This window comes from Cynocephalus volans, chromosome 8 (assembly GCF_027409185.1).
Source record: "Cynocephalus volans isolate mCynVol1 chromosome 8, mCynVol1.pri, whole genome shotgun sequence".
In the NCBI taxonomy this organism is placed as follows: domain Eukaryota; kingdom Metazoa; phylum Chordata; class Mammalia; order Dermoptera; family Cynocephalidae; genus Cynocephalus; species Cynocephalus volans.
Window position 1 is genome coordinate 16,353,429 of NC_084467.1, and position 26,114 is coordinate 16,379,542.

The 26,114-nt window shown below is 35.3% G+C and overlaps 1 protein-coding gene across 8 annotated transcripts in view; it reads right to left on the reverse strand.

The window, feature by feature from the left end:
- EIF4G3 (eukaryotic translation initiation factor 4 gamma 3) overlaps positions 1-26,114 on the reverse strand; it is a 311,414-nt gene that overhangs the window by 218,810 nt on the left and 66,490 nt on the right. For all 8 annotated transcript variants that reach the window (XM_063105198.1, XM_063105197.1, XM_063105193.1 and 5 more), the window contains one exon: positions 6,897-6,972. Coding sequence is in view for 6 of the 8 variants with exons in the window: in XM_063105193.1 (XP_062961263.1) it covers positions 6,897-6,972 (76 nt within the window). In the remaining 2 variants the exon portion in view is untranslated. The remainder of the gene's footprint in view (positions 1-6,896; positions 6,973-26,114) is intronic.

A 26,114-nucleotide genomic window follows, 5' to 3' on the forward strand; every position in this document is an offset into this window, starting at 1 on the left:
ATGTATGTTACTAACATTAACTAATCTTAATAATTTTGCCTAACATTTAAGGAAAATCTAGATGAGGGTTTCTCAACAGTCCCAATACTACTGACATTTTGGGCTGGATAATTCTTTGTTGTGAGGCTGTTGCATGCACTTTTCACATTCAGCTGCATCCCTGGCCCTTAACCACTAAATGCCAGTTGCACTCCTTTGTCTCCCCACCCACACCCCAGCTAGTTGTGACAATCAAAAGTGTCTTTGGATATTGCCAAATGTCCCCAGAGAAGGCAAAATCACCTCCTGTTGAGAACCTCACTAACCTAGGTAATTCCAAATGATTGGAAGAATTCTGAACATTACAGCAATGCCTAGCATTAGGAAAATATCTGAATGTAATTTTCATCTTTTTTTCAAATTTGTCAAATCAAAAATTTGGATTTCTAACAATGGTCAAGTATCACTCAAATGCCACCGGAGAAAAATGACAATAATTTATGCACATTCAATCTTCTTGCAACCAAATCCTTTTTGTCACAACAAGGAGAAAATTTTCATTATTTTTTGATACCAAATAATTCAAAAATATTAAAAAGGAAAAAAGATTAAGAAGCTAAGAGGAAAGTCCTTTTTACATTCCTAATTATTATGTTCCTACAGAACTGAGAAATGGGTACTAAATTAAACCGTTGCTAATTTTATAAACAAAATATGGCATCATTATTTTATCAATGTTAAACATTCTTCCAGAGTCATTTACCTATTAATTTACTCTTTTGTGAATTGTAAAATATCACCTTTGAGCTACAAAATTAGCAACAATGTCTGAAAATGGGAAGACCTGAAGCTGTCAAGATACAATGAGAAGGACACACTCCTACACTGCTCGCAGCAATATAAGCTGCCATGACTATATAATATGTCAAAAATATGAGCTACGTAACAATGTGTGCATTTTAACTCGTGAATGCTGCTTATGGGAATCATAGCTAAAGAAAATAGTCCTAAATAGAGAAAAAGAATACAGACACATACATGTATGAATATGCATTATATTTTTATACAGCAGAGTGTATATATATAAATATATATATCACAAAGTTATTTAAATAGAAAATGAAAAAGAGGGAACCTCTAAACCAAACAATAGTTTGTAAATTTACCAGTTATGTAAATTATGGTTCACCTCCCTGAGAAGCTACGTAAGCTGTTCAAATTATGATTAGAAATGCTTTGTAATAACGTGGAAAATCATTTGCAGTACAATGTTGTATTAAAAAAGAAAACTACCAAACTGTATAATTATTATGATTTCAATTATGTTTAATGAAGACTGATGGAGTTTGGATGTGTTGTCCCCTCCAAAACTCATGTGGAAATTTGATCTCCAATGTGGCAGTGTTGGAAACTGACTGAGTCATGGGGGTGGATCCCTCATGAATGGATTAATGCTCTTCCTGGGGGAGGGGATATTAATGAGTGAGTTCTCACTCTATTAGTTCCCACGGGAGCTGAGCTCCTTGCTTAAAAAGACCCTGACACCTTCTCTCTTCCTCTTGCTTCCTCTCTCTAGCTTTCTCTCGCCATGTGATCTGTTTGTACCCACCGGCTACCTGCCACTTTCCACCATGAGTAGAAGCAGTCTGAGGCCCATGCCAGATGCAACTGTTCCAGAATCGTAAGCCAAATAAACCTCTTTTCCTTATAAATTACCCAGTCTCAGGTATTCTGTTATAGCAACAAAAACCAGACTAAAACAAAGACCAAACACTACTGTTAGGTGGGGAAAATAGTAAATGGAATATGTGATTACAACAGCCCTAACAGTTATTTTACATTTTCTTCCAGGAGCAAACTACTGATACATACAACATAAATGAATCTCAAAATAATTATGCTGCATGAAAAAAAAGTACACATGGCATGATTCCATTTATATAAAAATCTAAAAAGTATATATGAATCCATAATGACAGAAAGCAGATCACTGGTGAGAGAAGGTGAGAAGAAAGGATCACAAAGAGGCAAGAAGAAACTTTTGGGAGTGATGAATATGTTACTTTCCTTGTAGTAATGAAGATATTCACCGGTATATATACATGTGTGGAACTTATCAAATTGTACACTTTAAACATCTGCAGTTTACTTTATATCAAATATATGTCAATAAAGCTGTTCTTTAAAAAAGTATTAATAAACAAATCATCAGTTCATCTGGTATATTTACCACTGGGGGAAAAAAAGGATTGTTATTCTGTACTGGATAATAGGATAATTACGTGAATTTACATCTGGTTGGACACCATTGCCTAAGGAATATTGATCAACCCAGGCTAAATTTTGACTCTGTGGAGGGGTCTCAATGATATGTTGGCCTACTGAATACTTATCAGTGATTTGGACAAAGACCTAAAAGCATGATTTTCTAATTAGATTACTTATAGCAAAAGAATGACAGAATCACAACATTATAAATAAAGTATAAACTGACTAAAAGAATCATGAAATTGTATGGCATTAAAGAATAATTTATTTCTTAAGGAGTAATTTAAATAATTTAAAATAATTTATATAGGAATTTTCCATAAGCAGTTAATAAGACAACCCTTCCAATTTCCTAGAATATAGACTGTTGCTTCTTGTGGTAATGTCCTTATTCCATTATTAAGTTTTTCTCTGCAATTATATTTAAAATACTAGCTTAACAGTCATAAACTCTAGTTTCTCTAAATAAAATATATAAAACAAAATTATACAACACAGTAAAATTCCACAGTTTATATTGCAGAAGCATGCAAAATAAGAAATTATCAATTAATACATTTCAAATCAGTTCACGCTTCTTTGGTTTTGCCATTTCCCCTCTACCATATAATATATGCTGTTCTTAATAGAGTTTTAAACATATTTGCTTGATTCTTTTTTTGTTCATATGATCAATCACTCAAATCACAAACACAATTATGGCTAATGAGGAATAATGACATAAGCTTCCCTCTCATCCCTGACAAATGTTCCAAGGACAAACCTATATAAACCAGATTAAAATAAATAAATTCAAAATAACAAGGTGTTTAGTGTAACATGAAGGCATTCCAAAAGTTGAGTCCAACGTTTGATGTTTCTTTTAATTACTAGCAGAGAATCTATCTACAATAGTTGACGTCACAGCACAAAGCCTACATACCGGACATAAAAAAGTAAAATCTTTGTGTAATTTTTAAAGACTGGCCAGGAATCTTACTTGTTGCCTTTCAAGGAATTTAACCAACTCAATGAAAGTGATATATGGGCACCATTTGCTGAGGCAGTAGGAGGTGAATTGAGGGGTTAGATTTTATTTTATGACACAGAGATGATGCTAATGAACCTAGACAATAGTGGAATAATGACCAATACATAATCCTGGGGCTGAGAAAAAGGGGGACTAAGGACTTCAAAGCACCCATTTAACCACTTTCCTACCCATTCAGTGTACAACACTGTAAAAGTGAAAACAGACTTAAATTACTAAAATTGGAAACAATTTATTAAAAAGTGGAAACCATCATATTTTAAGGTAACTTTTTACTGCCTAAAATTCCTTATCCTTCCAGAATAGGCATAATATATAATACACACACACACACACACTACATAGTAAATAGTATGTAATTTTAAATAGTAAAATTCAAATTTGATCTAACTCAAAAAGTAAATTTAAAACTTAGATTCAAACATTTCAGGTAAACTGTGTAGCAGGCACTGTGCTGTCACTCACAGAATTTTGATGATCTCCTCTCCAAAGTAATAAGTCTACGGTATTACATGCCCTCATTTATGAGAGATTAGTAACATGCCTGTTTTTTAACTCAGTAATTGCATTTCTAGAATGTTATTCCACAAAAATAATCCAAAATACAAAAACAGCTTTAAATTCAAAGAAGTTATCTGTATCAGCAACAACTGGAAACAACCTAATGCTTAACCCCCCACCAGAATAATCTTCACATAAATTATGCTGATCTTTCTCAAAAAAAAGAAAAAAAAAAAAAGCCTTGCTTCTTACCCATTGTTCATCTCCATAAATAGAAAACCACACTCACTTAGGTCCTCAAGGCAAGATCCATGACATTATTCTTCACTCCTCTTTCTCTCACATTCCACATCCAAGATATTATCATATCCTACTGACTTTACTTTCAAAATATAAACCAAATCCCAGTACTCATTTGCTTTATCACTACCACTTTAGAGTGAGCCACAATCATTTTTGCCTGTACTACTAAAGTAACCTCCTAACTGATCTCCTTGCTTCCACTTCACCACTACCACCACCACTTGCGCTCATCACACTTTACTCTCCATATAGTAGCTACAGTGACCTTTTAAAAGGAAACTCAGATCTAATTCTCTTAATCCTCCACTGGTTTTCCATTACATCTAGATTATAATCAAAATCTTTACCATTGTAAATGCCCCACATAATCTGATGCCCCAAATCCAATGTCTCTCCACTCCAGCCACACTCGCTTCCTTGCATTTCTAAGACTACCTTAAGTTTGTTGCTATCTGCATCGCTGTTCCTTCTACTGGAAATGCTCTTTTCCTAGAAATCTTCTTAGGTTTCTGCTTAAATACGACTTTTTCAGAGAGAACTTCCCTAGCTCAGGTAGGTACGCCCAGTTATACTCTATATCCTGCCTCATTTTCACCAAGGCGCTTATTACTACCCAACAGCATACTGCATATGTGTTTGTTTCCTGCTGTTCCATCCCACAAAAATTAAGCTCCATGAGAGCTGAGGGTTTGTTTTGCTCACTACTATATCCCAAACATCTATAAAACTGTCTGACACATGGTAAAACTTAAGAAGCATATATCTAATTTTGATTTAATTCTTATAATAAAACAACATACAACCACTTATTATTTTTAAAATGTTATTTAAGAAATGGCATAGGAAAAGCTAATATAACATAAAGTGACAGTTAGGATAAAGCATCTTGTACAGATCCTACAACAGAAAAAAAGACAAATGAAACTATATCCAAAAGATGGCTATGTAGTTGTCTCTAGAAACCACTCAGGATTACTAAAAGTTTTAATTTTCTTTCTTCTACTTATATTAGTTTTAAAAATAATTCAGTGTTGAAGGAATACTCTTATAATTAGAAAAAGTTATATTTTAAGAATCTGACAAAAATGATGCTGCCCTCTAACCCAATGCCCTTTAAACCAATACCTAAAAAAAAAAAAAAATTTTTTAATCTATAGCCTAAATGAAGCTTGTGCCAGAAAAAATTAAAGGTTATTTTTCCAATGTGAATTGAAGGTTCCCAATTACTATGGTGACCAGACATTATATTATCCAAACTGGGTCAATGTAAGCGTGAAAGGGACTATAAAAGTAATTAGTTGGGGCTTAATATATCTACAATAGGGGTAAACTGAGACTTGTTTCAGACACACCAGGAAAAATGATCATCCTCTCCACTACCTGCAAGATACTCTTTACGATTTCCTTAATACCTCTAGAATCCATCTATTGCTTCTTTACGTCAGCTCATAAATCCTAACACATATGCCACACTGGGCTGACTACTAGCAATTCCATTAACCATGCCTCTGAATCTTCACTTACTAGGCCTTTCCTTCTCTCCTCTGCCTAGAGAAGTCCTATACCTTCCAGCTTAAGTGTCACTTTCTCAATGAAGCAACCTCTTCCTTTCCCATATAATAACATGTTCATATCTAATCAAAGGTTCTTAATTTGGAGCCTATAGATGTCCTGACGGGCATCAGTGAAACTCTGAAATTATATGTAAACACTAAGTATATACATGTTCTGCTTAAAGGAAAGATCATTGCAAGTATTTTCAGATTCTAAAAATGATTCATAAGCCAAACTGGTAAGAATCACTACTTTATCACTTTAGATTACAATTATTTATTATTTTTTTTGAAAGGTTAAAAGAATTTTATTATAAGCATTGCCATTTTTTAAAATGTTTATTATTTATTATTAGCATATTCATTATTACAAATAGCGATTTTTCTTTATGCCCTTTACCTGTCCTATCACTCCCCAAACCCTCTCCCTCTTTCCCCCTAAAAGGAGAAATCTGGGTTTTTTGGCACCTGGCCCGTGTGGGGATCTAAATCCTTGACCCTGGTGTTATAACACTGCATTTTAACCAACTGAGTTAACTGGCCAGCTACAACTATTTATTTACTCATCTCCCTCACTAGACGGTTAGTTTCTTTAGAGCCCCCATCTATACTCATAGGAATAAACGGTGTGTTGAACTGAAATACTAAAAAGATATAGGTTTGACTCCCCAATTTCCCTAAATTCCCTTAGTTTCACTGTAAGTTACCTAAAATTTGCTTCTAATTTTATTACCTTCATCCTCTAACTTCTAAATTTCCCATCATTTATGAATTTGAATCAATTATTTAATACAAAAAATTAAATTTCCAGTTAAAACCAGTGTTCACTTTTCAGATCCTTCCGCATTTTTATATGTAATCAGAGAGGAAAAAAGAAAAATTTTAAATTTTTTAAGTTTAAAAAAGAGGAAAACTAAAAAAATTTTAAGAAAAAACATACAGAAAAAAAATAAAACTCCACATCCAAAATGACTCATAAATACAAGGCCAAAAGTTAATATTTATGGAAAAATGAAAAAGAAGACAGGTATATAAGCCAATCTATCTTAATTTTTGTTTTGCCTCCACTTCTTAGAGTAGGATGATGGAAAAAAGGGTCTATTCACCTTTATATATTACACATACCTAATTCTATTTGGAATTCTAGTGAACCTTTCACCAAAAGCTTATCGTGCACTGATCAGAAAAACATTGCCTGTCACAGCAAGGGCTCATGTTCAAAAGGAGACACACAATGTAACAAACAACTGTGAGATACTCACCGTGCTGTAGACTGCTGAGACAGTGGGAGTGAAGATTCGATCCTCGAGAGGCTGCTGCACAGTTCCCCTAGGAATTCTAGAAGAGCGAGTTAAGGATAAGAGAACTCAAAAATGGATTTCTTTAGCAGTAACAGAAAATTATCACCACAAAATTCTGCCAATGATACAAGCTTTTTCATCCCACTACTTCTCCACAGAACTGGAAATAAAGTATTTCACACTTCTTAATGTGATTAAAGCAATCTCTCCAAAAGTGATTCCCATGATAAACATTCCACAGAAACTCAAAACAAATAGAATTATATGACAAGTCTCCAAACTTTAGGCCCATGGTAAGAATCTACCACCTTCACTCTCCATGGAAAAAGACTAAGAAAGTCTTTTAAGCAGAGTGTCCAGGAAGACAAGACTAATTCACCAAGTGGAAACTGCTTACAAAGACCCAATCTGTTCAGCTAAATACACAGGAATGGCAAATACAACTGTTTTCTTATTTTTGTATTTTATTTGATATGTTCCCCATAGCTACCCACCAGCTCCCCATGTTTAAAAAGAGGAACTCCAGAATAATTTAGTTTAAAATATGTCAGCACACTGGCAGAACATTCTGTTAAAGAAACAAAAGACTGATTTGATTCAGTTTCAAAACTGAAAAATGTAAGCTGTTTCACCTGGTAAGGTGCTATTTTAGTATAGAAAATGCTTGTGTACTGTACACCTCTTTAAGAATGATAACCAAGGGCCGGCCCGTGGCTCACTCGGAAGAGTGCGGTGCTAATAACACCATAGGCCCCGAGTTCGGATCCCATATACACGGATGGCCGGTTCGCTCACTGGGTGAGCGTGGTGCTGACCACACCAAGTCAAGGGTTAAGATCCCGTTACCGGTCATCTTTTAAAAAAAAAAAAAAAAAAAAGAATGATAACCAAAAGATTGGCACCAAAAGATCAATAAGCAATTACCTCTGGATGGTAGGATTAAATAAATGTTACATGTTTTTTCCACAATGAATATAAATTATTTGTGTTATTTAAAAGTATTTTTTAAAGAATGACTATAAATTTAGTAAACCCAAAACAAGAGAATTCTTCCTGTAACCTGACAAATACTTAATACTACTCATTCCATGTTCCTTTCTAATTCAATGACATGGTTTGGAAGACAAAGTGAAAGCTGTAAATAATTCTTTAAGAATGACCACAGTTGCCAAAGTCTAAAAGAATCATTAGAAGCAAAACTGTTTATATCTGTATAGCCAAAATTAGCTTTAGTAATTTAAATTGATAATAATGTACCAGTCTCTAGACAGTTCTTTAAACTAGCAACCTCAGACCACAGATGAATGCATTGCCACCATCCCCTACACATAAAGAACTGATTTAAAATGTTGTATGGAGAAATGACAAAGCTAAAATATTTCATAACAGAACTGCTTTATCCGAACTATATGCATACATAAGCTGAGTGTATGTATACATACAAATATATGTTTGCAATGTAGAAAACATAAGCCATGTTTCAGGATAAAAATCCTTGGGCCAGCCCCGTGGCGCACTCGGGAGAGTGCAGCGCTTGGGAGTGCAGCGGCGCTCCCGCCACGGCTTCGGATCCTATATAGGAATGGCCGGTGTGCTCACTGGCTGAGTGCGGTGCGAACGACACCAAGCCAAGGGCCGGTCACAAAAAGACAGAAAAAAAAAAAAAAAGTCCTTAATATTATCTTCTCAATTCTTTCAGAAGGAAGATTACCCCTTAGCTCAAATAAATCTTTCTTTGCAAGAGAGTTCTGCGTTCTGCAGTGTGATCAACATGACTGGTGGAAAAATATGAGGCCATTCTTTCTTCTGCAGTGCCAACTGCGATTGCTTTTTCCAGCTAGGGCTAATTCTCACTATGTGAGAATAAGTTCTCAAATGCGTTATCAATAACATGCCCCAAAAGCCGAGTCACTCCACTTAACTTTATAAAGGAAAGGTTAGGACTCCTGATTTCTGTTAGTTACTTTATTAGCTAACAAGATTACTATAATTATAAGGTATTTTATTATTTTATTTTTTTTTTTGATTATTGTGGTCCATTACAGAAACCTCCCTCCCTCCTCCCTCTCCCCCCTCCCACCCAACAATGTCCTTTCTGTTCACTTGTAGTGTCAACTTCAAGGAATTGTAATTGTTATGTCTTCTCCCCTTCCCCCCCCCATTGTGTGTGTGTGTGTGTGTGTGTGTGTGAATTTATTTATTTATTTTTAGCTCCCACCAATAAGTGAGAACATGTGATATTTCTCTTTCTGTGCCTGACTTGTTTCACTTAATACAATTCTCTCTAGGTCCATCCATGTTGTTGCAAATGGCAGTATTTCATTCGTTTTTAAAGCTGAGTAGTATTCCATTGTGTAGATATACCACATTTCCCGTATCCACTCATCCGATGATGGACATTTGGGCTGGTTCCAACTCTTGGCTATTGTAAAGAGTGCTGCGATGAACATTGGGGAACAGGTATACCTTCGACTTGATGATTTCCATTCCTCTGGGTATATTCCCAACAGTGGGATAGCTGGGTCGTATGGTAGATCTATCTGCAATTGTTTGAGGAACCTCCATACCATTTTCCATAGAGGCTGCACCATTTTACAGTCCCACCAACAATGTATGAGAGTTCCTTTTTCTCCGCAACCTCGCCAGCATTTATCGTTCAGAGTCTTTTGGATTTTAGCCATCCTAACTGGGGTTAGATGGTATCTCAGTGTGGTTTTGATTTGCATTTCCCGGATGCTGAGTGATGTTGAGCATTTTTTCATATGTCTGTTGGCCATTTGTATATCTTCCTTAGAGAAATGCCTACTTAGCTCTTTTGCCCATTTTTTAATTGGGTTGCTTGTTTTTTTCTTGTAAAGTTGTTTGAGTTCCTTGTATATTCTGGATATTAATCCTCTGTCGGAGGTATATTTTGCAAATATTTTCTCCCACTCTGTTGGTTGTCTTTTAACTCTGTTAATTGTTTCTTTTGCTGTGCAGAAGCTTTTTAGTTTGTTATAATCCCATTTGTTTATTTTTCCTTTGGTTGCCCGTGCTTCTGGGGTCATATTCATGAAGTCTGTGTCCAGTCCTACTTCCTGAAGTGTTTCTCCTATGTTTTCTTTAAGAAGTTTTATTGTTTCAGGGTGTATATTTAATTCTTTAATCCATTTTGAGTTGACTTTAGTATACGGTGAGAGGTATGGATCTAGTTTCATTCTCCTGCATACTGATATCCAGTTCTCCCAGCACCATTTGCTAAAGAGGCAGTCTCTTCCCCAGTGTATAGGCTTAGTGCCTTTGTCAAAGATCAGATGGCTGTAGGTGTGTGGGTTGATTTCTGGATTCTCTATTCTATTCCATTGATCAGTGTGTATGTTTTTATGCCAGTACCATATTGTTTTGGTTATTATAACTTTGTAGTATAAAGTTAGGTAGTGTTATGCCTCCAGCTTTATTTTTTTTGCTCAGCGTTGCTTTGGCTATGTGTGGTCTTTTGTTATTCCATAGAAATGTCTGGATAGTTCTTTCCATTTCTGAGAAAAATGTCATTGGAATTTTGATGGGGATTGCATTGAATTTGTATATCACTTTGGGTAGTATGGACATTTTCACTATGTTGATTCTTCCAATCCAAGAGCATGGGATATCTTTCCATCTTCTTGTATCCTCTCTAATTTCTCTCAGCAGTGGTTTGTAGTTCTCATGATAGAGATTTTTTCACATCCTTGGTTAACTCAATTCCTAAGTATTTTATCTTTTTGGTGGCTATTGTAAATGGGCAGGCTTTCTTGATTTCTCTTTCTGCATGTTCACTATTGGAGAATAGAAATGCTACTGATTTTTGTGTGTTGATTTTGTATCCTGCTACTGTGCTGAAATCCTTTATCAACTCCAAGAGTTTTTTTGTAGAGGCTTTAGGCTGTTCGATATATAGGATCATGTCATCTGCAAACAGGGACAGTTTGACTTCATCTTTTCCAATCTGGATGCCCTTTATTTCCTTCTCTTCTCTGATTGCTCTGGCTAGTACTTCCAACACTATGTTGAATAGGAGTGGTGAGAGTGGGCATCCTTGTCTAGTTCCTGTTCTTAAAGGAAAAGCTTTCAGCTTTTCCCCGTTCAGGATGATATTGGCAGTGGGTTTATCATATATGGCTTTAATTATGTTGAGATACTTTCCATCTATATCTAACTTATAGAAGGTCTTTGTCATGAACGAATGTTGAATTTTATCAAATGCTTTTTCAGCATCTATAGAGAATAAGAGATTTCTAAAGAGACCATCATACAAGGGTATTTCTTGGAAAAACAGAACTGAAAGGTAATATGAATCCTTCCACAAACTTTCTGAAGTACCCTCATATATTTGGCCAATAACCCAGTAACAAACATTCTATCTCCTTGGCCATAAATAAAGAATGTTGATTTCATTTATTTTACTCCCTGTAATCTACCAACAGAATACTGTGAATTGCTCAATTAACTTGTCTTACAAGACCTTTTGTATAAAAAATAATTTTAAAATAAAAACACAGTCCTATAAAAAAAAACCAGAAAGTAGAAATTAGGAGAACTGAATCTCAAGCCTGGCTGTAAGCCTAAATAATCATGCTGTCTTCACTGAAACACTCAGTAGTATCTCCTGTAAACTGAGGCTCAGCAAGATGAAGTAACTTGCCCAAGTTAACAAGGCCACGTATCTCCACACTTTAAAAAGTGTGCTTTTCCTATTACATCAACCTGTCCCAGAGAACACTTCATAGCATGATAAAAAAATATGAAAACATGTTTGAAACGTTTGCCCAATCTATAGGACGAATTATTAGTTCACTTCATGAAAGAATCCATACAATGTCCCTCCAAAACTTCTAAAATGTCCTTAATTCTTGGCCCAAACTCAATCATCTGCCCAATGGCAAATGAACATTCACTACTATAGACTGGGCAGGTAACGAAACCAAAGGAATGTATTTCATGGAGCAATTTTCTCCTTTAATTCATAATGTTGATGGCCACAACTTTGTAAATACAAGGGCACTTGAAAAAGTTCATGCCCCGTGTCAAGGGTTCGGATGCCCACACTGGCCTGCCGGGGAGAAAAAAAATTCACGAAAAGATTTGTATTTATCTTTAATTATATTTTTCCAAAACTTTTAAAAATACCCTTGTATGCCAAAAACCACTGAACTGTGCACGTTAAAAGTGTGAATTCTATAATACGTGAATTATATCTTAACTAAAAAACTAACTTGATATTTTAATAATTTGCAACTGGGCTGCTTAGCCTACCTCTGTACCAGAAAAGCCTAGATAAATCAGTATGAGACAGGCACTGCTACACATTTTCTCCGATAATGGGTGAATTCAAAGAAATGACACATGTAAAGCTCTTACACGACAGCAAACTTACTACTAATTCTGCCTGCCATTAAGTTTATTACCAGCTCTCACCAAGCTCTGTATCTCCAGCATAAATCACTGGCTGCTTGTTTCCCTTTGAGATCAAGGTAATAAGCAAATAGCTTTTGCAGTACCACTTAAGAATCTAATTTGACCAATGAGCAGCATACTATGCACGTACAGTACTCCAGGACACATTCTTTGTAACGTTTTTGAACTCATGATTGAAAGAAAGCAGTACACGCATTTGATATTTCTTTTTTTAACTTTGTTTTATTTATTTATTAATTTATTTATTTTATTGTAACCTAGTTGACTGTACATATCTGTGGAGTACAGCACTGAATATCAATACCAGCATGTAATATGTGATGTTCAAATCAGGATAACTAGTATATTCTCCATTATACAATGTAATTGATTTTTGTGGCCCTTCTCTTGAAAGTTCAACCTATCATTGTGATTGTTGAATCTTTCTTTCGACTTATTTGGGGTTTTTTTTTCTTTCTTTTTTCTTTTGGCTCCCACATATAAATGAGGACATGCAGTATTTCCTTCTGTGCCTGGCTTATTTCACTTAACATAATTTCCTCTAAGTTCATCCATGTTGTTGTGAATGGCAGTATTTCATTCTTTTTTATGGCAGAGTAGTATTCCATTGTATAAATATACCACATTTTCCTTATCCAATGACGGACATTTAGGTTGGTTCTAACTCTTGGCTGTTTATTTATTTATTTCTGGCAGCTGGCCACTATGGGGATCTGAACCTTTGACCTTGGTTTTATAATACCACACTCTCACCAACTGAACTAACCAGCCAGCTAGCCCCTTGGTATTTCTGTACTTCAAATTGGCATGATTTATATCATTGAGAAATACAAGCAGGGCCGAGCCCGTGGCGCACTCGGGAGAGTGCGGCGCTGGGAGCGTGGCGACGCTCCCGCGGCAGGTTCGGATCCTATATAGGAATGGCCGGTGCATTCACTGGCTGAGTGCCGGTCACGAAAAAGACAAAAAAAAAAAAAAAGAAATACAAGCAAAGCCATTAGCAAGATTATACAGATGGTATGTAATAAATGAATTAAGACTCTTAAGTAGAAATATAAACATAAAATATTTCAAATTCTTCACTTCCTTTTTCTAATAAAAACAAAAGACAAATTTCAGAAATAAGTAAAACCTGAAGGTTAAAGGGCATTAAAGCACAACAGACTCTGAATTATTAAAGTACTCACTACATACTCTCTACACTAAATGATAACCAGGAAAATAAAAAACTTGCAGAGACCAAATTTCATCAGAGAACTCCAAGAGTCCATGAGGAGATCACAAAATTACATGAATTAGGAAACACTCATGAAAGAAAGATGGAGCCAGTAAATTTTAAGCACAGATGTTTACTGAAAATTCATGACTGATAAACTCTCTTCAGGATGAATCTCCTTAATCAACAGCAATCATGTGTGACACTGGGCTGGACTTATAGTCAGTATCTCTTTAAAAGGTGGATTTTCACAAATTAGAAAACAAGAAGTGAAAGTGAACAGAAATCTTCCTCTGGTTTGCTGAAACACTGATGTTCCACCTAGAACTCCCAGCTGAATGTTCCTAAACCTTGCCCCACTCCACTACAAGAAATGCTACTACCCCAATGCTAAGCATTAAGCAATATTCTTAAAGTGATAGCCTCAAGTTATTATTTCCTCACTGAAAAGGAGAGTAAGCATACAAATACCATTGCACAAATACTGCTTTACAGATGAAACAGGCAACTGATATCACGAAATGAAAACAAATAATGCAAAAGGTCTTTTTCTGTGTTATTATTTAGGCTTTAGGCCAATATGTAATGTCCGTCCATTTATGCCTTCTCCACTTACTCCTTGTTTCTAGCTGACAATGAAAAAGAAAGTTAACTTGTACAATATATTAGAATAATGGCAGAATTTCTGAACTACACTCTATTTCACAAAGATACTCTACATGATTTCTCAAAAGTAGCACTTTAAAAACACAGTTGCTTTGGAGATAGCTGTAGTACCTTTAACATTAGTTCTGACCCATAGGGTTATGCCTTTCAAATATTAAAGAAATCCAATATTAAACAAACCATAATATTTTGAAAATAATACCTACAAATGAAAATTTAACCTAGCTTTAAAATGGAAATGCACTAGCCAAAATTGAATAAACATAGTCTACTTAATTTTTAATTATTAAAAAAAAAATCCTGCATCATGGTTTATGATATAAAAAACCAATCCAGATGAATTCAGTATGTCTAAAACATATTTTAAGGAAACTGTATATTACATTCTTTGGAATTTTTGAGATCTACTGCATATAGAAACTTGATTAACTGTTTAGTTATAGAAAGTCAATTTAAAAATTAAACCTCTCCTCCTGGGACAACTGGATAAACACATGTTAAAAAAGGATACCTACCATCACAGCATATGTAAAAATTAACTAAAAATGAGTTAAAGACCTAAATGTAGAGGCTAACCTATAAATTCTTAGAAGTAAACATAGGGTAAATCTGTATGACCTGGGACTTGGCAATAGATTGTTAGATAACACACCAAAAGCACCAGCAGCAACAGAAAAAAGAAATAAATTGTACTTCATTAAAATTAAGAACTCTTGAAAAAAAAAAATTAAGAACTCTTGTGCTTCAAAAGACAATCAAGAAAGTGAAAAGATATCCCCCCAAACATGAAAAATACTTGCAAATCATATATCTGATAAGGGACTTTTTTCTAGAACACATAATGTTCTAGAAAACAGCATTTATTGAGTTTAAAAACTCTTACAACTCAATGCTAAAAAGACAACCCAATTTTTAAAATGGGCAAAGGTTGTGAATAGACATTTGTCCAAAGAATATATGCAAATGGCCAATAAGCACAGAAAAGATACTCGACATCATCAGCCATAAGAAATGCAAACCAAAACCACAATGAGATACCACTTCACACCCACTAAGATAGCCGTAATCAAAAAGATAAGTGCTGGTGAGGATGTAGAGAAACTAGAACCCTCTACAACTCTGGTGGGAATGCAAAATTAGTACAGCCACTTGGAAAATAAGTCTGATAGTTCCTCAAAAAGTTAAACATAAAGTTACCATATGACACAGCAATTTCAGTCCAGATACATATCCAAGAAAAACGGAAATTCATGTCCACTCAAAAACATGTACATAAATATGTATAGCATCATTATTCGTAATAACGAAAAAGTGGAAACAACCCAAATGTCTATCAAGCAATGAACGGACGGATAAATGAAACATGGTATACTAATATAGCGGAATTTTATTAGGCAATAAAAAGAAATGAAGTATTGTACTAAAATATACTGCAACACGCATGAACCCTGAAAACTTTATGATAAGTGAAAGAAGTCAGTCACAACAAACCACACATTACATGATTCAATTTTTATGAAATATCCAGAATAGGCTATACAGACAGAAAGGCTAATGGTTGTTTAGGACTAGAGAAAATGGGAACACAGGGAGCAGAGCTCATAGCTAAAAGGTATGTGGTTTCTTTTTGAGGTGATAAGAAGGATTAATACATGTTATTTTGAAAGGTGAAATAGACAAGACTAACTAATTTGAAGATGTCAAGTATAAACTTCAGCTACATAAAATGTCCCGCAAAGCAGAACATCCTAAATGGCCCCACCAAGCAACCAAACAGATCTCAGGGGTAACAACTTCAGAAACTCTGTGTGGAAACTAGGCACATAGAGTCAGTGGCTCAGGGCCCGCCCAGGGACCCAAGGTATGGAGACAGAGACCGGACACTCCCCACAACCAGGCATGCCGCCAGCACAAAGGAGCATGCCAAAAACATTACCTCCATGTGGGTGGCCCACCGCAGCCAGCACAATAACCATGGCTGCCACGAAAGCAGCTAGATGCCACAACCACCACGCAGATGGTCCGCCAGCCACTGGAGTGCATTGACACAAAGAGAGTCACCAGCAGAGATAAAGAGGAGGATGTCTCTCTCCACAAAGCCATTTCAGAGTGACAGAAGAAGCATCTGCTTTACAATAATACTGGGAGACCTGATCACACCTCTCAGCATCAGACAGACCATCCAGGCAACAAATCAACAGAGTAACCATTATTCTTTCAGAAGGAGAGAAGAAATCTAGGGTAATGGGAAGGGGGAGGGAAAGGGAGATGGGAAGAAATTGGACAAGGAGCATAAAGAATAATTATGATTTATAACAATATATATGCTACTAATATTGATTTGATCAACATATCTCAATGTTGAACCCAAAAAAACGTATAATCAATTTTGATTCAATAAAAATTAGAAAAAAAAAGAAAGAAAGAAGCTCTGTGTGGACAAAAACAAAACAAAAACTGTATTCTCAAACCTAATTTATATGATATATCTACTACTGCTTCAACTTTAGAGTCTGTTACAGAATGTGTCAAAAAAAAGATATAAATTTTCTTCTTGCTATGTTCACCTTTTGCCACTGAAACTGCGAGGAAATAAAACTAGCCAATTTTAATCTTTGTTTCAATTCGATTCAATGTTGGGCTGTTAATTCAGGCCCCAAATCCCTTACTAGAATTCAGACTTTTTCCACTGCTAGAAAGCTAATACAGCAGGGTCTAGGAAGCACCCTTAACCAAACACATTTAATATCTCTACTGAAAAAAATACATAAATATTCAAACTTCTGCCCTTCTTGTCCAGAGAATTACGAAATAACCAAATATACCATAAAAAGAATGAGTTTTCCAAGCTCTCCGGATATCAGAATTGCAATCCTGCACCTCTTTCCCATAGTGTTGTTGCAATAGAAGTCTCTGAAAATCACTATGTGAATGTTAACAAATGGGAATCATTAGATTTTTAACAAATCCACAAACATTAGTCTCAAAGTGCTCATCCAGAAGAGCCCTTGTTCAGGCTGTGGTATTCTGCTAACTCAGAGCACAACTCACCACATACTGCCAACTGATTTCCTGTCAGTAATATTTAAGTTTACCCAGACATACCTTGCATAGGTCTAAAAAACACAAAAACAAACAAAAAAATCAGTATTGCCAGAGAAAATGGCTACTGACCACACTGTTAATATTTCTACCCAAGACAAAAAAAAAAAAGACTCCAATGCCTCAAGTTTTTAGTTCTAAAAAGGACTATTATTTAATAGTGTTTACTAATGCCCAATTCAGATTAAAATACAATTAATCCATATGACATAGCAAAGGCAGAAGGCAACAAAGAAGACCCCAACCCTCAAAAATGTCCATGTTGAAGAAATGTCATTAACAAAGACAAGATGGAGTTAGCAATTCCAACTATGTCCTACATCTGAATCATTAAATGGCCTTGATAATAACCAAATAATAAAACGCTGATATGCCAGATTCCTCAGGACATAGATCTAGATAATAACAGGTGGGCTACATATATTTGACAGATTTTTTAAAGCTATCTTTTCAAGTCAACATTTTCTGAATATTCTACTGCTGGCTGCAAATTTTTATGGGTATAACAGCCTTACAAAATTTAAGCCCATGCCATTTATCTGAACTGGTAGAGTATTTTTAAAAAGTAATATGAACATGGGATCATAAATGTAGTGTGCTAAAATTTCAGTAGTGGAGTTTAGATTTGAAAAGAAATATGACATCAAAGCAACATAACTAGTTAAAAAAAAAAAGGGGGGGGGTCGGGAGAACCATGACAAGTTGGAGAAGATGAAAAAGTCCTGAACATGGATGGCAGTGATGGCTGTACATCATTGTGAATGTACTTAATGCCACAGAACTCCACACTTAAAAATGGTCAAAATAGTAAATTTATGTTAAGTATATTTTACCACAGTAAGAAAATAATAAAATAAAAATTTTAATAAATAGATAAAAGAACCATGACTATGGAAGAGTTAGAGATTTTTTTGATTCTTGTAGGTTTAGCATTACTATTCTGTAGAAACAGTACAGTCTATCAGTGATACTAGATCTTTCTACTTTCCCATTTTCTTTCTGGGGTGAAAAAAGTAACAATCTCCCCCTTCATAGATACAGTGCTGTGCTAAGATGATGCAGACAGTGGTGATCAGACCTGTATACAATGTAACCATTTTCAATACGTATCCCTGGTCACCCACATCTTCCCCATATGATACATCCTCTACCTCTGTATGTCAAACTGTGGTTCACAATCCAGATAGGAAGAAAAGAATAAACTCACAAAGGTAAGATATTGCTCTATGTTATCCCTGGATAAAATAAAATGGCAATTTCTCATGATAGGAAAAACAAACTTCTAACTTTAAGAAAAACAAAAGGAAAGGGACACAGAAGAAATATCCAAACCTTAAAAATAACATTTGAAAATCAACATAGTGTGGTATTGGCAAAAGGACATATAAATAGATCAATGAACAGAACATAGAATCCAGAAACAGCCCACACAAATGTGGTGAATTATTTTTCAAAAAGATGCAAAGGCAATTAAATGGAGAAACAACAGTCTTTTCAACAAATGGTGCTGGAACAACTGGAAAACCATGTGCAAAATAATGAAGCTCTCAACCATATCCCATCCCTCATACAAAAATTAATTCAAAATGTATAATGGATCTAATGTAAAATATAATATTGTGAATCTCTGAGAAGAAATGATATAAGGAAATATTTGTGACCTTGGATTAGAGGCCAGGAGTTCTTAGGTATGACATCAAAAGCACGATCCATAAAAGAAAAAAACAAATAAAGTGGACATCGTCAAAATTAAAAACATTTGAATCGTGAAAGACATTATTACAAGAACAAGGAGACAAGATACAGACTGGGAAAAATACTTACAAAATCTCTTATCTGATAAAGGATTTGTAATCAGAATATATAAATAAATCTCAAAACTCCACAAAAAGACAACAAAAAACCTAGTATTTTTCAAATGGGCTAAAGTTTTGAACATATGGCACCTCAACAAAAAAGATATACAGATATACACTCATGAAAGGATGTTAAACATCACTACAGAATGCAAATTAAAGTCACAATGAGATATCACTATATCTATTAGACTGGCAAAAAGAATTTTTTAAATGATAATACCAAGTGCTGACAAGGATGAGGAGCAATTAGAAATCTCATATACTGCTAGTACAGTGCAAAATGGTATAGCCACTTCGGAAAACAGTTTGGCAGTTTCTTAAACATACACTTACCATGTGATTTGACCCAGCAATCTCCCATTTGGTATTTACCCATGAGAAACGAAAACTTAAACTCACACAAAAGCCTGCACACAAACACATATATGAGGGCACCTCAAAAAAAGTTCATGGAAAAATAGAAGTAAAAGATAATATGAATCTTTCCATAAACTTATTGACGTACTCTCACAGCAGCTTCATTCATAATGGCCAAAAACTTGAAACAACCAAAATATCTTCAACTAGTAAAACAGATAAACTATGGTAATCCATATAATGGAATACTACTAGGCATTTAAAAGGAATGAACTGTTGGCTGATACACACAACATGAATGAATCTCAAATGCTAATTATGTTAAGTAAAAGAAGCTAGACTCAAAAAGGCTATCAGTTCATTTATATAACATTCTGGGAAAGTCAAAACTATAAGGATGGAAAAGAAAAAAACAAGCAACCCAATTAAAAAATGGGCAAAAGAGCTAAGTAGGCATTTCTCTAAGGAAGATATACAAATGGCCAACAGACATATGAAAAAATGCTCAACATCACTCAGCATCCGGGAAATGCAAATCAAAACCACACTGAGATACCATCTCACCCCAGTTAGGATGGCTAAAATCCAAAAGACTCTGAACAATAAATGCTGGCGAGGTTGTGGAGAAAAAGGAACTCTCATACATTGTTGGTGGGACTGTAAAATGGTGCAGCCTCTATGGAAAATGGTATGGAGGTTCCTCAAACAATTGCAGATAGATCTACCATACGACCCAGCTATCCCACTGTTGGGAATATACCCAGAGGAATGGAAATCATCAAGTCGAAGGTATACCTGTTCCCCAATGTTCATCGCAGCACTCTTTACAATAGCCAAGAGCTGGAACCAGCCCAAATGTCCATCATCAGATGAGTGGATACGGAAAATGTGGTACATCTACACAATGGAATACTACTCAGCTATAAAAACGAATGAAATACTGCCATTTGCAACAACATGGATGGACCTCAAGAGAATTATATTAAGTGAAACAAGTCAGGCACAGAAAGAGAAATACCACATGTTCTCACTTATTGGTGGGAGCTAAAAATTAATATATAAATTCACACACACACACACACACACACACACACACACACACACACACACACACACACACACACACACAAAAAAAAACCAGAGGGGGGGGAAGAAGATATAACAACCACAATTACTTGAAGTTGATACGACAAGCAAACAGAAAGGACATTGTTGGGGGGGAGGGGGGAGGGAGAAGGGAGGGAGGTTTTGGTGATGGGGAGCAATAATCAGCCACAATGTATATCGACAAAATAAAATTTAAAAAAAAATAAATAATAATAATAATAATAATTTAACCATGCTGATTTTGATCCATTTCATTTTGAAATCTAATCCTACACTTAACTTTTTCATCTAAGTTTCCCAGTACTCTTTGCAAGGTTAAGAATTTCATCTTAATTTAAATCATTGGGGAAAAAAAATACTGCATAGGTCAGAAGTAAAGAAGAGCACTGTGACACTCCAACAGATACTGCTCCAATTTTAAATCCATGTGACTAACAACATTTTGAGTGCAATTGATCAAACAGCTGGAAATTTCACTTATGTGGGTTCATTATATTGCCCAAAAAGCTATCAGAAATAACCTGCTGAAATCAAATAATTTGTAGTCTGTACACATAGGAGGCTACAGTAAAGTATACCCAGACCTTCAGAGTATATCCAGTAAGGAAAAAAAAGTGTGGATTTTTTTCATTACGCTTGAGAGATTGACCATCTACTGAAGTTACACTTTGTAAATGAAAACTTATAAATGAAGTCATAAATTACAAATGAAAAAATGGAACAACCTAAAGATCTAGAAAATATGTGACCAAATCCAATTAAGATGATAACTGTGCATTCACAGGCCTAGAATGCAACTAAGGAATGTTGCTAACTTTATACGGTAAGCTGCCTGAAAAAAGAAGGTAAACATCGACAGAGAAATATGGTTTTATTTGAAGAATGAAAGCATAGCATCCAGCCAAGATGGTCTCTCCCTCTCACTGATTACAACTAGAAACTCTAGACATATAAAACACAACATATCTGAGGACTCTAAAAAGTAAGAAAAAGCAGTAAATTGTAAAAGGAGTCAAAACTTTGTGTGTCACCAAAGGATGGGAGTGGTATGTTCCCTCACTTTTTTGTTTGTTTATTTTTGGTGGTTGTTGATCTGTCTGTTTTACCCTCTTTCCATATAGGCTTTGCCTTGAGGGTAGGCCCCAGTCACAACTATACAACAGAGCAGCAATGCAAGTGACTAAAAATTCCAAGAAAAACCTCTTCTTTCTGGCCAAAGGAAATGAAATTAAGAGCCCTTACAGGCCAATAAGTATTGGGGTATTCCAGAAGAAAACCGTAAAAAAGGATCCCTACTTTTTTTATATGAACCCACACAAGTCCCAGGCTCATCCGTGAGTTGTGCACAAATGGGATAGATCCAAAGCAGCATAGCAAAAGCTTTCTAAATGAACCTAGATTAATTAGAGCCACCTCCTATGAACACACCACAGAAGCAGAGACAAAATGTAAGCTCTGAATCTAATTAGGTTGACTGCCTGCTTAAAAACTAAAAAAAAAAAAAAGAAAAAGAACAATTCTCTGTAGGATTTTAATCAGACCCAGAATCTATAATAAAAATTTTCAAATGTCCAGGATATAATCTAGAACTACTTGACATACAACACTAGGAAAATATAAATAAGAACTTGCAGTCAAATCTTATAAGGGCTGGCCAGGTGGCTCAGTTGGTTAGTGTGGGGTGCTAATAACACCATGGTCAAGGGTTCAGATCCCCATACCAGCTAGCTGCCAAAAAAAAAAAAAAAAAAAAAAAATCCTCGGCAGGGCTCAGATTTTATAATACTCATAATGTCTACAACACAATCCAAAATTAGTCAACATACAAAGAACCAAGAAAATGTGACCAATTCTTCAGGGAAAAGATAATCAATAGATACCAACCTTAAAATAAGACTCAGGTGTTGTAATTATCAGATATAGAAAATAAAGGCAATCATAACTATGTTCCATAAGGTAAAGGTAAACACATTTGAAATGAAAGTAAAACCAATTTTTACCTGTAGAACCAAGTAAAAAATTTAAAACTGAAAAATACAGTATTTGAAAAAAAATTTATTTGGGTGATATTAATACCAGAACAAAGATGACAGAGGAAAGAGTCAGAATCAGAAAACAGATCAACAACAAAAAGAAAGAAAGAAAAATAAGCTTTTTAAATGAGAAGGGGAAAGGCAGGCAAAAATGGAAAGTTACATAATATGCAAGTTTGCTGTGTAAATTATAAATTAGGGATTTAATCCATGGGTCAGCAAACTTTCTCTTATGAGGTCAGATAGTAAATATCTGTGCATACATGGGGCTTGTGTGGGCCTAAGGGCCATATGGTTTCTGTCACAAATGCTCTACTATAGTATGGTAGTTACCAGAGACTTGGGAGGGGTGTGAGAAGGGGAAATGGAGAGATTGGCCAACGGGTACAAAATTACAATTAGATAGGAGGAATAAGTACTGGTGTTCTATTGCACAGAAGGGTGACTATGGTTAACAGTTAAGTTTTGTATATTACATAATAGCTAAAGGCAAGGCTTTTGAATGTTTTTGCCAGAAAGAAATGACGGCATGAGGTAACAAGTTACATTAACTACCCTGACCCCATCATTATACAACATATATATGTATCAAAACATCAGACTATACCTATAAGCACGTACAATTACAATGTATCAATTTTTTTTTAAAAAAGCTCTATTATACAGTTCTAATGTAAAAGCAGCTATAGACAATACATAAAATGAATGGACCATGGTTGTATTCAAGAAAAACTTTATTTACAAAAACAAGCAGCCAGCCAGCAGGCTGTAGATTACCAACACTAATTTTACCTAATAGAAGAGTTTTCCCCAACAGGAGAACTGTTTGTTTTTATACAAAACAGCCAATTTCTGATTATAAGTACTGTGGTTATGTAATACTTTAACTAATATTTAATTATTAATTTAATTAAAATTTCAAAACTTAAAGTTTGTTAATTAAACTCATGATACAGATGGAAGAGTTATGATATTTGCACTCCCATGTTTATTACACTATTTATAATAGCCAAGATACGCAATCAACCTAAGTGTCCACCAACAGATGAATGGATAAAGAAAATTTAGTATACATACACAATGAGATACTATTCAACCATCAAAAGAATGAAATCCTGTCATTGATGGCAACACGGAAAAGCCTGGAGGACATTATGTTAAGTGAAGTAAACCAGGAACAGAAAGAGAAACACCACATGTTCTAACTCGTATGTGGAAGCTAAGAAAGTTGGTCATATAGAAGTAGAGATGACAATGGCGGTCACCAGAGCCTGGGAAGGGGAGGGGAAGAGGAGATAGTGAGAACTCTGTATTAGTCTATTTATGTTGCTTCTAACAGAATACCTGGAATTGGGTGACTTATAAAGAAAAATGACATTTATTGCTTACAGTTTTCTGAGGCTGGGAAGTTCGAAGTCCATCTGGTAACAGTGACAGTGACCCAGGAGTCTCACATTGCGAGACAGTGGAAGCAGAGAACAGAGAGAGACAGACTCTCCTCTTCTTTTAAAGCCCTCAAAACCATGCCCCTGACCACCATTTTTACTCCATTCACTACTGCACGGTCCTACAATCCAATCACCTCTTCAAGGCTCCACCTTTCAATTACTGTAATAGGATTTCTCACCCTCTTCACAGTCACAGTGGGGGCTAAGTTTCTAGTACATAAAACTTGGGGGACACAATTCAAACTTCAGGGAGTTTTGGGGGAACATAATTCAATCCACTACAGGTTGGTTAATGGACAAAATCACAGCTAGATAGGAGGAATAAAATCTAGTGTTCTACAGCACTGGAGGGTGACTATAATTAACAATTTATTATATACTGTCAATTAGCTAGAAGAGAGGATTTTTAATGTTCCCAGCACAAAGAAATGACAAATGTTTGAAATGGGGGAGAAAAAAAAAAAAAAGATTGGTGGCTGTCAAGGTTTCAGGGGAGGATGGAGGGAGGAAGGGAACATAGAGGATTTTTAGGGCAGTAAAACTATTTTTTATGATACTGTAACGGTGACTACATGACATTATACATTTGGCAAAACCCACAAAATGATATAATACAAAGAGGGAACCCTAACGTAAGATTTAGTTAACAATGCATCAGCACTGGCTCCTAAGTAGAACGACTGCACCACACAAATGCAAGACGTTGACAACAGGAGAGACGGGGCGGGGGAGGCAGGGACGTGTGACCTAGCTGTACTTCCCGCGCAATTTTTGTTAACAAAAACTGCCATAAAAATAAAAGTCCACTACTTAAAAAAAAAAAAAAAAAAGCTGCCTAAGGAGGAGTTTGGGCCAACAGCCTTGCAATAGTATGGGCAGCCCTGCTACTGTGACGGAAGTGGGTGTCATGGGCACTGTATTTCAAGGAGTTCAGCCTCAGTGGCCAGACCATCCTCGCTGCAATGGCCGATGCATCCTCGGACACATCAGCTCATCTCCGTGTGATGTCATCACACACTGAACTTCTCTCTCTCTTGTTTTCATTATCTAGATAATGTTTCACCTATGTACCGCTGTGTAAGTATTCAATAAATATTAGCTATTGTTATTTTTTTTAAAATAATTTTATCCCATAACCTCAAGTAATAATAATAACTAAAAAATTAAAAGAAAGAATGTCAGGAAAAATTAATATATCCATCTATATAAAAAGAAAGAGGATAACAAACATATTCATTTCATTTCTTTCCTATTATACCACCTTCATAATGTTAAAAATGTATACTGAAACCAACTGTCTCATATTATGCTTTTCATTCTGACAAATTTACTTTTCTAAATAAAACATATTTGGATGTATTTCTAAAACTCAATAATATTTATAAAAACACATTGATATCCACATAGTACAATGCTTCACTAATATTCCTTAATGCTTTTAAGATAGGCATTGATGTGGTTTGATTTAATGTACTATAATAACAGACTGAAATATAGCAGTCCAGTGGCCCAGTCCATATGGCCAGAGGGACACTGCTCCTGTAATGACTTCTATTCACCTTCTCTGTCCTGTTCCATACTCTTGACTACTGCCAGCTACACAGTCCTTTATACCCAATGTTCACTATTTAAACAGCAAGGAGGCAGCAAAAAAGAAGTTAAATCCTCCCTACTCCCTGTCAATCAACTTTTATAAATCCTATTTTAAGAGGATTGTAGAAAAGTTACAAAGAATTCACAAGAGAACAGTGAACATGATTCATTTTATCTAGAGAATGATGGGTAAATGGTGACTGTAAGGATAGGCTTACAGCAGTGGAAAGATGAAAGAGAAGAGGAAAAAAGAATGAAATAAAGTCTATTTCCCATTTTTTAAGTGACCAAAATCCTGCTTTCCTACCTATGAGCAGCTTCTCCACAGAAAACCCTACCATTTAGTGTTGCAGGGGATTTGGACT